Genomic DNA, 16,100 nt, shown 5'->3' with positions numbered 1-16,100 from the left:
ATAAAGTGGCCTGGAGCACTGCAGGTCCGTAAACAGCTTGGTCCATTGTAGGCTATCTCAGTGGCTCTTGCTTCAATCGCATCCTAAATCACAAATGTGCCATGAAAAAATGCCAGGCCATTTGCGGCCAATAAAGGCATAATTGTGATGAGAATAGAGCATCCTCTCTAGTCCCCCATACCAAGAGCCTGCTTTGCACGACCCAAACAACCACATCTGATCCCTGTTGTTCTGAGTTCATTCTCTCTGTATTTTCTCCTTTGAGTTGTCTTCTGTCTTGTGATTCCTCTAAACAGCCCTCAAAGCAGTTTATAACTCAGAGGTCTAAGATATCATTGTGGAGGCTGAAGGAATGGAGATATTCCAGTTTGCCTCCCAAAGCGGTTGTTGGAGAAAAACAAAGTGAGAGAGCTCACTGTCAAATGGAAGATCACACTGCTAAGAGGTGCTTTGATGTCTTTCCATTTGCTTCCGGGAGTGATTTTGAGGACGACTTAGATTTCCACAGATTTGTACAGACTTGCCTGTGACTGCTTCATTCATTCACACCTGCAATCAAGTAGTTACATGTCCACAACATGCATGTTTCCCATTGAGTCACCGTCTGAGACTTAGCTGGAAATAACCCTGCTATCAGTCAAATCAAGAGGGGAATGTGTGGATTGCTCAATATCATAACAAGGGAGCAAATAAAGTTTCCCTAGTTATTTTAAACATCATTCTCTTTGTCTTGTGCTCTTTCATTGGATATCTGGTGCTTGATCTCAACGTACAGTCCAGCCTGACTGATTAAACATTCCTATCAACGAACTCTGTGGAATTCCACCCTTTCCCATTTATTAATTGCTTTAGTCAGGAGAAACTTGAGGATTCATCCACAAGGCAGTTACCACCCTGTCCGCTGTTGCAGGGTTTTACCTCCCTGTTTCCTGGTGGCGAATTGCTGGTTTTAGACTATTGAATAAACTGAAAATAAAATAAACTGAAAGACCAAGGCAAAGGTATACTGTCCAGTTTTTTGCAATGTTCATGAATTCAGTAAATGTTTTTGTTTTTTTAAAAGTGTCATCACCACCTTCTCCGTCTGCTCAGATAATGAGAGTTCTTATATACCAGTCAAAAGTTTTTCTTCAAAAAATAATTTTTAATGTTTTTGAAATCAATCTCTTATGTTCACCAAGGCTGCATTTATTTGATTGCAGTAAAAACAGTAAAATTGTGAAATATTGTTACAATTGAAATTAACTGTTTTCTTTTTTAATATACTCAAATGTAATGCATTCCTGTAATGGCAAAGCTGCATTTTTAGCATCATTACTCCAGTCTTCAGTGTCACATGATCCTTCAGAAATCATTCTGATATGCTGATTTGAGGTGTCAGATGGACTTCAGTTGGATCTGTGTGTGAATGTGCTACATGTTTTTTGTTTCTTTAGAAAGACCCCTAAAATTTAATTTCTCGACACTGAATAAAATTTACTTGACAGAAGGCCAAAAGAACAGACTGAACAGATAAACTAAAGAACTGTGCCCAGAGAAAGCATCAAATAACTTTTCATATGCTTAAATACACAAAGTTGATCTTCTCGCTCTGGTTATTGTATTCTTGTGTCAACACGTCTGCATACCTTTCAGATTGGGTCACACCTTTTGACACCTTTTCTCTGTTAAGGTGACATCACTGCTTAGCCTCTCTGTAGTAGGCCTAATAGGCTACAGGGCTTTATGTTGCCATAGATTTCCTTCGACCACAACAACTGGACCGTTTTCTTAAATCACAGGACTTTTTTATTAGTGAAAAAACCTGAGCGCTCGTAGCTGTTGTGAAAGCCCCGGTGGACGAAAGCGGAACTGCAGCTGCTGTATTAAATGGCTCTTTTTTTCTCTTTTCACTTTTGATCCCTGAGCTCACACATTCCGATCATTCCAGGCGCGCTCAGTTATTTATGAGAGCAGAGCGCGCGCCTACCAGCTCATAACCCAACCAGACCCGAAAGCGCGCGCACAAAAAAAAAACGAGGAGATAAAACACAAACAGAAGATATAAATTGGAGTACTTGGATTATTACACATGCCATTAACAGAATCCGTGTGGAATGAAAGTGTTAGTTGGTAAGTTGTTCTTCAATGTTCGTTCTACTACAGACATGGAGTTTAATGATCAATAGCAGCGAACGCGTTCGTGCATTAATTGGCAGAAAACCCAAATAAATGTAACGTTAACTTTAAATGTGACGCCGATAAATCTGAATGGCTTTGAGCACGATCCATGAAACAAAAATGTTTCATGTTTATGACGTTTATTAGTTTGGCACGTGTTATAGGAATAATGAATTTTAGATATTGTGCTCCCTTTAGTGCGCTCACTGCGCTACCTTTCTATTGGGATGAAAACAATAGCCCTATATTTGAATAGTTGTTGGTGAAGTTGCGTTGTGTTGGTTTTATTTTAGAAATTGTATTATTTAAATTTTGTTTATTATTGAGTTATGTTCCAATATAGCTATACAGCCTACTTATTGTAGCCCTAATTATTTATAAATAATACAAATAGCTTTATTAAAATAATCATTATTAATTTCAAACATACTGTAAAAAGTGTAGGCCTATCTAAAACATGTATCTATTGTCTTTAGCGTAACTCTTTAGTTGAATAAATATTTGCATATTATTTGACTTAGCCTAGGTAAAACCAGTTAAATCAGATGTTACAAAAAATGACAACATTTTTAGTGTACTTTTTAGTGTTTGTTTAGATTTATTTTGTTACTGTTGCTTAAAAATGTGCTAGTTGCACTTTCTGTAAACTGATTCAAAAATGATTCAGTACTTTAACTTATGAGAGTTTAAACATGGTTATTTACTTTCTTTCTTTCTTTCTGTTCATCTGTTATTATCTATATGGAATTTAAACAATCATAATCATTTGTTTAATGGGTCTCTTGCCCTCTAGGTCCGGTTCAGTTCATAAATACACATCTTCATCAAATAAAATGAGAGGTGAAGAGGCATCTGGGACTGTCCTGCACAGACTAATCCAAGAGCAGCTTCGCTATGGAAACCCTACAGATGCCCGCACACTCCTGGCCATCCAGCAGCAGGCCCTGCGACGAGGAGGAGGTGTTGGAACTGGCAGCGGAGGGGCTTGTTCTCCACAGTCTTCATCTGAGAGCCTCAGCCAGGAGGAGCCCCAGTCTCCTCAGCTCTCTGCCCGCCAAGAACCCCAGGGTCAGGAGCACCAGGTTGACTACCAGCACTCTGAGAACTACACAACACACCCACACCACGGCGAGGAGCTGCCCACCTATGAACAAGCCAAGGCCCAGTCTCAGTTTTTGGCCTCCCAGTGGTGCCAACCGCACAGGGGTTGCTCACTAGAGGATAGTGTAACAAGGCAGATGCCCCGTGAGGAAGAAGACAGCTGGGACCCGAAGCGAGGCCACGCACGGTCACTGAGTGAGCGGCCGTTGCAGTTTTCAATGGAGCACAATAAAATGCCTGCAACATGTTCCGCCAGTTACCCTCAGATACATGGATATCATGCAGACCAGCACTTACAATATAGCCAGCAAGGACTGGAGTACAATAAGCGTGTGCCTTATACCGAGTACCCCTTTCCTCTGCAACAAGCCACGGAGTATGAACAGTGCTACAAAGCACCACCACCATTTCATTCCCAGCACAACAGGTAGAGAAGACCAGAACAATTGCATAATTTACACTTAACCACAGTGACACATTATATGCATTTCCTGCAGTTCTGACGTACTTTATTGGATGTGTCATTATGACTAACAGTCTGTTGGCTGATGCTATGGCTGAGTATGCAATATGGTTCATGCTATTGTAGATTGTCTTCTAGATGAACTAAATCCCATTGTTTAGTTTTTCATCAAACATGATGATTTTTACCTTGCTCTACTTCCAGACTTCAAACACCAGAAGTTTGCCACAGGCTCTCCACATCTCCCCCTGCTGACAGGGAGGTCGCAGCTTGCAGTCGCATTCAACTGGAAATGCTCATGAATGAGAATAAGAGACTGAGACAGGAGCTAGAGGGACACACTGAGAATGCCCTCAGAATTCAGAAGGTAAAAGACCCTGACATATTTAGCTGTACTGTAAATACTGTAAATACAGATCTTAATGGGACACCCATCTGAAGATAACTCGGTTTAATAATAAAAAAAAAAACACAGGCTGTTTACAACAGGTTATATAATAACACTATTTCTCTGAATACAAATTGAATACAAATGGCTATGGATACAAAATTAAGTTTTGGAGACATTTGAGCAAGGCTCAATCTGTATGATCTGGGACATCTGTCTGAAAAGAACATATATATACAAATATATATATATACATACTATTATTATAATATAAAATAAATATTTCGCACACACATATAGACACTATACTTATATACCAGAGAGTGATGACAACTATAAAATAGCTTTTCATTTCACTTTGGCTAAATTCCAAAAGGCCATGAAGTGTTTCCAGTGGATTACATCAGTGCAGTTAAGCTGTTGCTCACTCTGAAAGAATGATAATTACACAGGTTTGAGCATTTACCCATCAGGCCACTGCCTTGTGTAAACATGCCTGGGATGATGGAGTCATGGTTAACGCCATCCTGGTCTTTCCATATGGCACTCCTGAACAGCTTCTCTGTTCTCTGCTCTTAATCACAACCAAGAACATTGCTAACCATCTTTGAGTATTTCTGAGGCCATCGTTTTCAGACGGACACATCTGACATGCTATTTAATTGTTTTTAACTTTTTATTTTTTTCTGCCAGCTGGAACAAGAGATCGAAAGGATCTCAGAGGCCTACAACACTCTGATGAAGGGCTGTGCAAAAAGAGAAACTCTGGAGCAAGCGCTAAGAAACAAGCTGATGGCTGAGATCAAGAGGCTGCAGCATTCAAGCATTCAAGCGGCTAAAGAAGCCGAAGCTGCTGACCAGAACCAGCATGTTATTGAGAAGCTCCTTCTGCAGAGTGAGTTCATGAACACGGCCACATTAAACCTCATTACTGTTTCACATGCTCTGGATACTTCTTAACCCAGAGTTGCACTACAAATGTGAGATCTGTTTTTATGTTGAGTCATTTTGCTAAAAGAGGGAATGTGTTTCCAATTAGAGCGTTCCAACACAGGAATTTCAGTCACATAACAGCAGATGAATGATCAGAAAAGAGGATTAAATGTCAGATGTGACCTTAGCTTTGTGGGGGAGAATGCCAGGGGACAGTTAACCACTGCCAAACACTGTCAATGCTCTCGTTTGATCCACATTGACGATTAACAAAATGTTCTGCTCAGCCTCACTTCCTGTTTGCTGAAAGTTGGAAGAGGCGGGGACGATGATGAGTTTTGCAGTGATTGGTGGGAAATAAACAGAACAATCTGAAGCTCTGAGATGTGGGTCAAAGGGAGAGTGGGTCGCTTCTCCTCCCCTCTGCATTCCTTAACCGCTTGCGTAAATGAGGCGCTCCGGACTTTGCGATTGAATTCCCCTTGTTATGAGCAGGAAGCCAATGGGGAGTGGTGCTGGAGAGGGCCTGCATAAACATTCCTTCAGCCTCTTTCTCACGTCCTCAGATAAATAAATGCCTATGCCTGTTATGACTGGACATAATGGCTTAGTATGTACAGAAAACATTTATGCAACATACATTGCCTTCAAGGCAACCATTTCCTCAGTTCATGCATTCCTACTAAGTTTGTCAAAACAAAAGGTCACCACCACTTACGAAATTGCACAAAACAGAGACATAATAATAATATAATACAACTAAATATAATATAATATAACCGCTGTAGAACATTTAGTATTTTAGTATTATTTATACAATAATAATTGTAATTAGTTCTTACGTTTATATTTTCAGTTTTTAACAATTTTTGTTTAAATTTGAGTAATTTTGTTATGTTCTTTATGTGTTATGTGCACAGAAAAACCGCCACCGTCCCCACCACTTTTTTATGCCAAATAATACCCATGGATGACGTACTTAAACTTGGCATGTGGGGGCCACAAATTGGATTTATTTGACTCTCTAAGCATCTGACCTGCTCATTTCAATTTAATTTACATACACACATTTTTTGTTCTCTAACAGATGAAGAACAGCAGCTGCAGTGTGCACATCTGGAGCAGGAGGTTCAGCATCTGCGAAACGATGCGGAGAACCAGCAGCGCAGGAGCGAGGCCCTGGAGAGCACCCTGAGGTCCACGCAGACACGCAGCCAGCAGCTGTGGATGGAGCTGCAGAGGAAGAGAGCGTATGTGGAGAAGGTTGAGCGTTTGCAGAGGGCTCTTGCTCAGCTGCAATCAACATGTGAGAAAAGAGAAGGCTTGGAAATGCGCCTGAGGACACGGCTAGAGCAGGAACTGCGGAGCCTCCGAAATCAGCAGGTACTGAGACAAAACGGTGCTTTGTTTTTTATTTTTAACTGTTCAGATGTGACATTGTTGGTCAGGACTATTTCCTTCCAGGGAAGCTAATAATAGATTGAGACTTCAACTCGGCATATCACAATAATCTTAAACTTTGTTTTTCTTTTTCCACAGCGTCAGCCTCAGCCAGTCAGAGGAGCATCCGATATGAGTGTGTCCACAATGCAGGGGCTTTTGCGGGAAAAAGAAGAGCACATTTTGTCCCTGGAGGCTGACAAGATGCGCTGGGAGCAGAAATACCTGGAGGAGAAGACCATGAGGGAGTTTGCGATGGATGCCGCCGCCACCGCTGCAGCTCAGAGGTAAAAGAGGAGTTCGGTGTCAAATTCTTCAGAAAATATTGAGTTTTGAAGCAATTTCTTATTGTTTTCTTCCTGTACTTCATAGAGACACAACCATCATCAACCATTCTCCCTGTCATTCCTTCATTGAGGAGCTCCCATCTTCTGAGCACAGAAACCAGGAAGTAGAAATCAGGTAAGAGAATCACCCTCAGTGCATCTAACATTAAATTTCAGTTGTGTTTAATGAACCATTTTGGATTGAAAGATTGTTTAGGACTCATAAGTTTCATATTTTGTCAGGATCCGTGCCCTGTACACCCAAATCCTGGAGAAGGACACAGTGATTAGCATCCTGAAGCAGAAGCTGCAGCAGGAGCAGAAGGGAGAGTCAGGTGACTTCCGCCCAGCTACTACTGAACCCTCCATCACCATCTCTCATTCAACGGTCACACACATGGCCCAGGGCAAAGGTTAGTGTCTGAATGCTAAAATTAACATTATGGTGCACTGCTAATTAACGTTACAAGTTAAGCTTATACTAGTTACGTTAGTGTCTGATTAATATTAGCATTAGTATTCCTAGCTTTTGCTAGGTAAGTTACTAGCTTTTACTTGCTAGGTTCTTGTCTGACTGACATTAGTGTTCACTGCTAATTAGCATTTACTAGGTAAACTTTTACTAGTCATTTGCTTTTAGTAGTTACTAGTCAAGCTTTTACTAGCTAAGTTATTGTATGCAGGACTGTCGCTAGCGGGGCAAAAGGTGGTGACGATTCTAGGGCCCCCGGCCTCAAATACCCCAGCTACAGCCCTGATGATCTAAATAACTTAAGCATAGTGTTCACTGCTAGTTAGCAATTACTAGTTAAGTAAGTGTCTGACAAAATGAACTGAGTAGAATTAGATCTTAAAAACTCTTATGAATCTTTTTTCCAGGGAAGAGTCAATCCAGTGACCAGGCGGCTGGTACGTCATATTCCACTCTTGCTCTTGTAGCAACCCGGAGACATCCTGAGCCAGTCCTGTCAGAGAAACAGACAACAGATCAAGCCTCCTGCACAGAGCCCAACCCCAGTGAGTCAACTTTTAGTTGTTTCTCCATAATATGGAAAATGAAAAAGTAACTTAAAAAATGACCATAAAAAAGCCAACCATTATTCATCTCAGAGTAAAAAATAAGCTACTTGAGAGACAAAGTTTAAAGTAAGAATTCAAATTAAGTAACATTGTGTGATAACTGGTTAATTTTTGTTACTGTTTTTCACAGATAGCATCCAGAAAGCGCCATCTTCTGTGGACCTTTTTAAGGGCCTGGATGATGTGGCGGCTGATGCAGTGGAGATCTTCATTTGATGAAGAACACTTGGACAAGGCATGCAGGACAAACTGCCCTGAAATATAAATACATCATACCTGTGTGATGAGGAACTCTGGAAGATATTAAATGACATCACATCCCTATACTGTTGGGAAGAAAGAGTCCAGCATAATAACAGAGCTGCTCAAAATCTCATTTGAAAGAGGGAGCTGAGCTCTTGTCTTTAAAGTACATCTCCAGTCTGGTATGTTTTGATAGTAAACTGCATTACTGACACTTTTGCTTCTGGTGAGAATCCAGAAATTTTGGTATTTACAGCCGTCCCGTACAGGAAGACGGGCACAAACACCTAAATTGTCATTACTATTGCATTGTCCCTCCTCTCAGAAGACCTGTGGTAACTTCACCACATTCCAGTTCAATTGACTTTCTTCTTGAGACTGAGGCTCTCGCATGTATCTTTTCCACCCCACCTTTATTGATTGTTATAAATGGTTACATTTTTCTCATGTTTTTCTATTTATGGCTGCTACACCCTTCATCGAAGTTATTCTTTTACATTGCATGCTGTCACGTTGTGCGAGACAAAAACTTTATTTAGACCGAAGAGTCTAAGAGAACTCTGTCAGAGAGAAAACCAGTTGTATTATATTACAATTTGCGTTCCTGTACTTTATTTTTGAATGTGTTCGCTCTTAAATGGCACATTTGCTGGTCAAGGTGTCGTTTCAAAGTAAATATTAATATATATTTTGTACAATTATTTTGTGTTGGGTTGGAATGTAATGCTGAGGAACTGGTGCCAAAGAGCATTTCAGTAAAGTTGTGTAAACACATGACTAAGGGTTGACCTCTTCTATTTAATCCATGAAAGATGTGAATGTTCTGAAACATTTCATACATTTACAATAAAGCTATTAATATATAAAAACATTTTGTGATTTTGTGAAAGGGTTTGTGAAGCCCTTGTGAAATATTTGTTGGTTCTAGCAAGTACCACCTACTGGATTTGATCCCATTTCGCACATTCTCCATCATGTTATTCCGGGTTTTCACATACAGTCCGAGAAAGATGAGTTATTATAAATGAATGCCAGAGGGGCATTCCAGCGCTCAAATTTCACCATAGAAAACATCGCACTATTTCCTTCAGGCTCACCTTTATCCGCATTTTAGACTCAGACTTCTGAGTCATTCCGACAAACATTCTGCTTTTGAGATAGAACAATAGATAACTCGCTCAAAGCTGACTTACCCAACACCTGACTAACCCATCCAGTCTCCTATTCTGGGAATACTACTGACACTGACAGAGTCAACTCAATATTTCCAAGTGTAGTCACATGCTTTTTAACATAGTGCTGATGTCACAGTCTGTTTCCAAATTTAGGACAAGGCTACTCTGTATTATATGCATTGTTAAGTTTTTAACTAACTGATCTTTGTAAAAATGAATGAGAGGCATCTCAGACTTGCATTGCTCATGAGGAAGTTGTTTGTTGGTAAGTCAGTTATTTAGATAGTGCCAAGGCATGCTAGCACTGAACTGTGGGAAAACTTGGCAGCTCACACGTGCAATCCAGCATCATTTTGTATTCCTATCCTAACCCTAATCCTAACCATACATGTTGTTAAATAATATTACACTTTAATATATAATTACAGTGTTTCAAGGACACCATAAACTAAAGTGTGACCATAATTTGTAATGAAACAAAAATGGACCAAATGGAAAATGCCAAAATGAGGCATTTTCACTTGTGTTCTCAGACTTTTGAACATGTTAAAACCTCTTGAAAATGGACTTGTAAAAGAAGGCTCATAAATTAATTATTGTCTTTATTACAAATGCCGATTTAAACATTTAAATAAAGTGTTTGAAAGGGGAAGGTATGGATTATGTTTTTAATTCTACTTAAAGTTGCAGTCCATAGTTTTTCCTCTTTGTCGCTATCTCTGTTCGAAATCTGCAATTGCAGTTATTCGCGGAATTATCAACTTTACGTGGGTTGTGCCTCGGCACGCCACAGCGCGGATGAACACAATGTTTTGAGGAGAATGTGCGGCTGTCAGTCGCCGAGCCGGTGTGGTGGATACTGGCATTCGCAATCATTCAATAATCAATTTCTCTAAAATTTTATTTAAAATTTTATTTAAAATTATTTAAAAAGAAATAAACAAATAAATAAATAAAAATATGACAACAGAATGTAAGATTGGTCAGTGTAAGGCGGGAAGGATCAGTTAAATGATACTTAAATGATAAAAAAATTTCTTTAAGAAATGTCTAAAAGACATTTTAAGAACACGTTCTTTCAAATTCAGTTCTTGAAACAGACATTCAACACAAAACAGTGTCATTAAGAACCAACATACTAGAACCATTAAAAGGTCAGACTATAAAATATATATATATATAAAGTAGTAATAAATACAGTGATGGATTGTCATGTCTCAGTATAAGAACGTCTTAAGTGCAGTTTATAAATCATAACAGCATTGCCATTTAAACTTATAACAGAAAAAGAGAGGAAACAGTGGGGGAGGTCATGACCCTCGCCTATAAACACTGACATTATTCATATGTGCTTTCAATATTTGCTATAAACCGTCTTCCACCAAATAACAGTTTAACAGGCAAATATGATGACGACACTGTGGCACTGGATCTTCATACCAACACAAGAACAAACTTGGCTCCAGATGAGCTTATATATGCAGAGAAAATCCTCTTGGTTGGAATGAAAAGGTTTAGCATTTTTTTTATGGTGGTTAGAGCCTGTATGGGAACCGGGAAACATGTGATACACTGCCATTCATCTTGTTTATAAGCGCAGTGGAGGCCTTTTCCTCCTCACAGCCAGAAAAGCTGCCAACATTCTTTCGACTTTTGAGAAGCACTTGACATTTTTTAACCTTGGGTTTTTTCCTCGACATGAACAAAATGGAGGGCCGTGGAGCATTTCAAGTTCAAAGGGCACATTCCTGAAGCTTGAAATGCGGAACGCCAGCAAATATGAGGCCACAGTAATCCGCCCTACAAATCTGAATTAAAGCGGTTGGGAACATTGCTGTTTGTCAAAAACAAAAAACATTAGATGTTAGATGAATTTTGGGTCAGTCTGGTCAGGAACCAAACAATGTTTAAAACCAGATTAATTTGCAAACAAACCCACTAGTTTTCTAAAAGAAAAGGTTGTCCTGGTCATTTTCTGACATGCTGGTTGGATGTTCTGTGCTCTCAGACAGTAGATTGATCACTTCAGCCGCACACGTTTCCAGCATTGATTGATGACTGGATGGAATAACCTTCAATGTGGACTCTGAATGATAGATCTGAAACATGCCGCAAGTCAAATGAATTAAAGCAGGCTTGCCTTCATGTTTATACCACAATCTGAACTATACCTCGTGACTGCAGTAGTCCAAGTGCAATGATGAAGAGCAGTAAAACCACAAGGTGCCACACATACCCGGTTCATGACTAAAGCTACCATGATGTGTTTTCATGGTTAGGAATGACAACGTTTCAAATGATAGTCATATGCATGGGTGCATTTTTCAGCTCTGCTGTTTTAATGTATCAGCATTTGGCCATGATTGCATTTGCTGCTATTTATTTAGAGGAATGCATTAAAGCATTCCTTATCAATTAAATGGCATGAATAATGTGACAGTTCAGAACACAACGTAAGGCTTTCCAAAAAACCAGCCTGTGTGAGGTTCCAAAACAAAACAGATGGAGTCCACTCACTTTTTAATTATACTGAGCGATAAAGTAATGCACATAAGGAAGATATAGATAATTAATACAGTGGCTTTCAAGCAGGGGTCAGGGGTGCCCACAGAAAAACTTCTCCCCTCGAGAAAAAATATTTTAGAAAATGTATTTTGTAAGGCTGTCAAAGTTAATGAATGTAAAATATCAGTTAAATATGTTTAGTTCAATAATGTTTAACACGATTACTGAATTTAAAGTTCTTCCAGGGTAACTTTATAGGCCTTTTTAAAAAAAAGAAATGGTTCACACAAAAAATGAAAATTAGCCCATGATTTACTCACCCTCATACGACATTCTTCTTTCAGACGAATACAATAGGAGTTATATTAAAAAAATGTCCTGGCTCTTCCAAGCTTTATGGCAGTGAATGACCGTTTCTGTTTTGAAGCATAGAAGTGCATCTATCCATCATAAAAGTGCTCCACACGGCTCCGGGGGGTTAATAAAGGCCTTCTGAAGCGAAGCGATGCGTTTGTAACGTCAGGGTACGCGTGCTACACTAATGCCGCGTTCCAGGCAACCTGTAACCCGTGTTTTTTCAACTCGTAACTGGGAGTACATCGATCTAGTACGAATTCACGGGTGGGAAGTCACGGGTTTGACTGCCGTTCCAGTGCACTTTCACGGGTATAAGGTTGGAAAAACACGGGTTACAGGTTGCCTGGACCGCGGCAAAAGCCTACGGCGTGAGTTCGACGCATAAGTATAAATTGGGCTTTACACCAGGCCAATTTATACTTCTGCGTCGAGTGTACGCCGTAGTGTACGGCGTGGGCTACGCACGTAGGCGACGCCGTCATGAGCATTTATACTTCTGCGTTTAGGTCTGCGTTGCTCTGCAGTACAGCGCCGAAACGCTAGTTGGCGGCGGAGGGTCTTAATGTTCCACTGTGTTTAGATTCCTCGCGGCAAGGAATCTAAACACAGGATAAACACAAGATTCCTCGCGGCTGTTTTGAGTTTAGGTTACTACAAGCAATGGCGACTGAAAGAGAGCAGATCATGTTGGAGTTGGAGCTTATCGAGGTGGAAAAGGTAAATTTTTAGTTTTTTTTAACAGTTTCGCTTTACTTAGAATTTAAAAATGGCGGGCGGTGCAGAAGAACACGCCGGAAATGCATAGGAGGAAACGCGATGCTACCAAGCCGACCAATCACCAAGGGGGTAATCCATCGACCGGAAGTTGAAGCCGGCCGGGTGCCGCCATGTTGTAGCAGAACTTCACTTGCGTTAGCATTTCCATTGACTCCCATTCATTTTGGCGTCACTTTGACAGCGAATAACTTTACATCTGAGGCGTTTAAAGACTCCATTTGTCCATTATTTATTTCTAAAGAAACACGACAATGTATAAAGTGCTCCATTACCTTCTATGTTACATTATGGCCCCGTAGAAGCAGTTTTAGTAAAAATAGGCTAACGATTGCGTCATAACCACTCGACTCTCTGTCGCGCTGTACAGAAATTACCGTACAGACAGGAGGGCCGTTTCTCAATATGCGTTCTTGTCTGTACTTGTGTTCTTGTGGACTTGTGAAACGTCATCAGTCACTGCCCAAGTAGCCTACTGTTCCAATTCAAAGTTCACATCTAGCCAAGTCCAGTTCAAATCCCCGGATGTGTTCTTGATCCGCCCCGTTTACCGAGGATGCATCGAGAGGTGACTTGTGCGGACTTGAGACAGCCAGGTATCCCAGAATGCATCTCGCACCAACCAGCAAGCGTCAATAGCAGAGGAGAAAACCCGCGTAATATCGAAAATACTACTGTTATTGTGTCATGAAATGTACTTTTAAGAGTGTTTCAGGCGAGAATGTGGTTGTTTAAAGCTCAAATCTGTGGTTTATTTATAAAGATAGCGCCTATTTGAAAAATGTATCTGACGTTTTCGGAGTTGTGACATCCAGGCGTTCACCGCGGGTGTTCAACGCTCATCAACCCCGACTGAAACAGCTTTTCCTCGGCTAGTGCTTCTGACGTTTGCCGCTGGCTCTGATGTCTCTAGTCTAGTGGATAAACTTGACGTATAATTCGTCTTGTGTATAAGTCGATCTTTGGTCTCATTAAACTTTGTTCCTTGGCAAAAAAATCGTTTTGGCTGAGGGCAAAGTGAGGTTTCATAACTTTATATATTTAGGCTATTTAACTTTGTAGCCTATTAGAGAGCTTACTTATGTTTGAATTGTTTGCCTTATTTATCATTGTAGATATAATTGATCATTAAAACTGACATTTAACAAAAAGAGACAGGGTTGTGTAATTGTATTTTATATATATAAAAAAAAATATATATATATATATATATATATATATATATATATATATATTTATTTATTTATTTTAACATTCTCTTCACTATATGTACAATAAAATAAAATTACACAACCCTGTCTCTGTTTGTTAAATGTCAATAAAAATAAATAATGTTTCATATTTTTAAAATGAAAACAAAAAGATCATGTTCATGTTGTTATAAATATGTGAAGATAGTACGCGTTGCTTGAACCACATGGCCATTAGGCTACTATGTTTAAGATTTTTAAATGAAAAGAGGCAGGGTGGTGTTTTATAACATGTTTCGTTTTATTGTTGACGAAAAGAGGCAGAGTTGTAGCATATTTCGTTTTATTGTTGCCTAAAATATACATAAAGAGATAACCGGAGTAGCCAGAGCGTGCTGAGTGACGCGATCAAGAACGCACTGTTCCATTTGCAGAATAACCGGACTCGCGTCCTCTCGTCCTCGGGAGTTCGTTCTCCTGAGTCGAACTTGGCAAGTCCGAACTACAAAGGACGCAAGTCCGAAGTTTGCTTACTTGGTATTGAGAAACGGCCGAGGAGAAGCTCGCAGTCAATCGGGGGGACGCCCCGTCAAGGGAGAAGCCCATAGATAATGAGTCCATTAAAGCAACGGAATACTTAGTCCTGCTCACTCACGCCAAAGAACTCTTTGCTCAAGTTCCCCGTCTCTGCAAGATTAACGTTGGCAATTTTCACGCACAGCTACTAGAAGAGTACGTCTGTCAGACAGGTTGCTCACGTCATCAAGCTTAGTTTGAGTCGGTTTGAGTCTGCGCGTCAGTAACGGAAGTGCTCAGAAATCGCTAAAAATGGGCTTCAACTGTCTCAACTGAGTTCCAATGAGATGGCTCTGTCCATTTCTTATACTGTCTATGCCAATCACAGATCTTGCGGTCCGCGTCGTCGCGACGTGTAGTACATTTTTGAGGAGGTGCGCGTCAGGTTACGGCGAAGGGTACGGCGTGTGGTACGCGTCTGTGCGTATGCTACGCCGTACCTACTGCGCGCACCCGACACAGAAGTATAAATTGGCCTTCAAGCGGAACTTACACAACTTATGACGTCAGAAGTAGCGTAGTGGGTCATGGCGTAGTGTAAATATCAGCAGTATGTCGCATTACTCGCATAAGTTGCGCTTTAGTCTAAGTGGAATCCGTATGTTCGTTTGGCCGGAAGCTAGTTATTTTACTTTATACATTTTTAAATATGGATATTTTTCTTACACAAACTCATCGCTTCAGAAAATCGCTTCCTTTATTAACTTTCCGGAGCCGTGTGGAGCACTTTTATGATGGATAGATGTACTTTTATGGACAGAAACGGCCATTCACTGCCATTATAAAGCTTGGAAGAGCCAGGACATTTTTTAATATAACTCTGATTGTATTCGTCTGAAAGAAGAATGTCATATACACCTAGGATGACTTGAGGGTGTGTAAATCATAACTATCCCTTTAAAATCCTTGTTTCTTTTTCTGCAAATCCTTTATATTTTTAAGGAGGGTCTGCTGACTGATACAACTGCTCCATAACTGCTCAAAGAAGCATAAACATAAGGTTTCAACAGTAAAAGCTCCAGATGTCAGATTTCAGATGTCAGCCTGGGTTACGTTGCTCCATGACGTTGTGATATCAAGAACATGCTTATAATAACATAAGGCTAATGTCAGTAAGACAACATGAAGCTCATGGCTATAGAGAAATTGATACATTTCACTTTTAGACACGTGAACGAAATGTTTTTTCTCTCCCACAGTGAAGTGTTGTGTTTCTGACGTCTCTTTCACTAGCCCAGGGTCCTGTGTTTTTATTTGGTAAGCTAATAGTGAGCACATGGCAAAGTGTGCATCAGGGCGAAAAAAAACATGCTCTCGATTACCATGATTGCTGTGGAGTATTCATGCAGGATTTTCCCGTTTTAGCACAAGCCTTTCTTTCAGTTTCAT

The 16,100-nt window shown here is 40.1% G+C and overlaps 1 protein-coding gene across 1 annotated transcript; it reads left to right on the top strand.

The window, feature by feature from the left end:
- The first annotated feature begins 1,969 nt into the window (after nt 1–1,969).
- amotl2b (angiomotin like 2b) lies at nt 1,970–9,003 on the top strand. The gene is made up of 10 exons (XM_056244655.1): nt 1,970–2,112; nt 2,954–3,688; nt 3,929–4,091; nt 4,806–5,007; nt 6,133–6,428; nt 6,585–6,772; nt 6,858–6,947; nt 7,055–7,224; nt 7,691–7,828; nt 8,022–9,003. Exons 1-10 carry the CDS (start codon nt 2,072–2,074, stop codon nt 8,105–8,107), a joined length of 2,109 nt encoding a protein of 702 aa, XP_056100630.1. The 5' UTR covers nt 1,970–2,071; the 3' UTR covers nt 8,108–9,003.
- The last annotated feature ends 7,097 nt before the right edge of the window (nt 9,004–16,100 follow it).

Source organism: Rhinichthys klamathensis, unplaced genomic scaffold (assembly GCF_029890125.1).
Source record: "Rhinichthys klamathensis goyatoka isolate OS25496 unplaced genomic scaffold, OSU_Roscu_1.1 h1tg001043l_1, whole genome shotgun sequence".
Taxonomy (NCBI): Eukaryota; Metazoa; Chordata; class Actinopteri; order Cypriniformes; family Leuciscidae; genus Rhinichthys; species Rhinichthys klamathensis.
The sequence above is the reverse complement of the archived record's forward strand: the minus strand, read 5'-3'. Positions and strand labels throughout refer to the sequence as shown.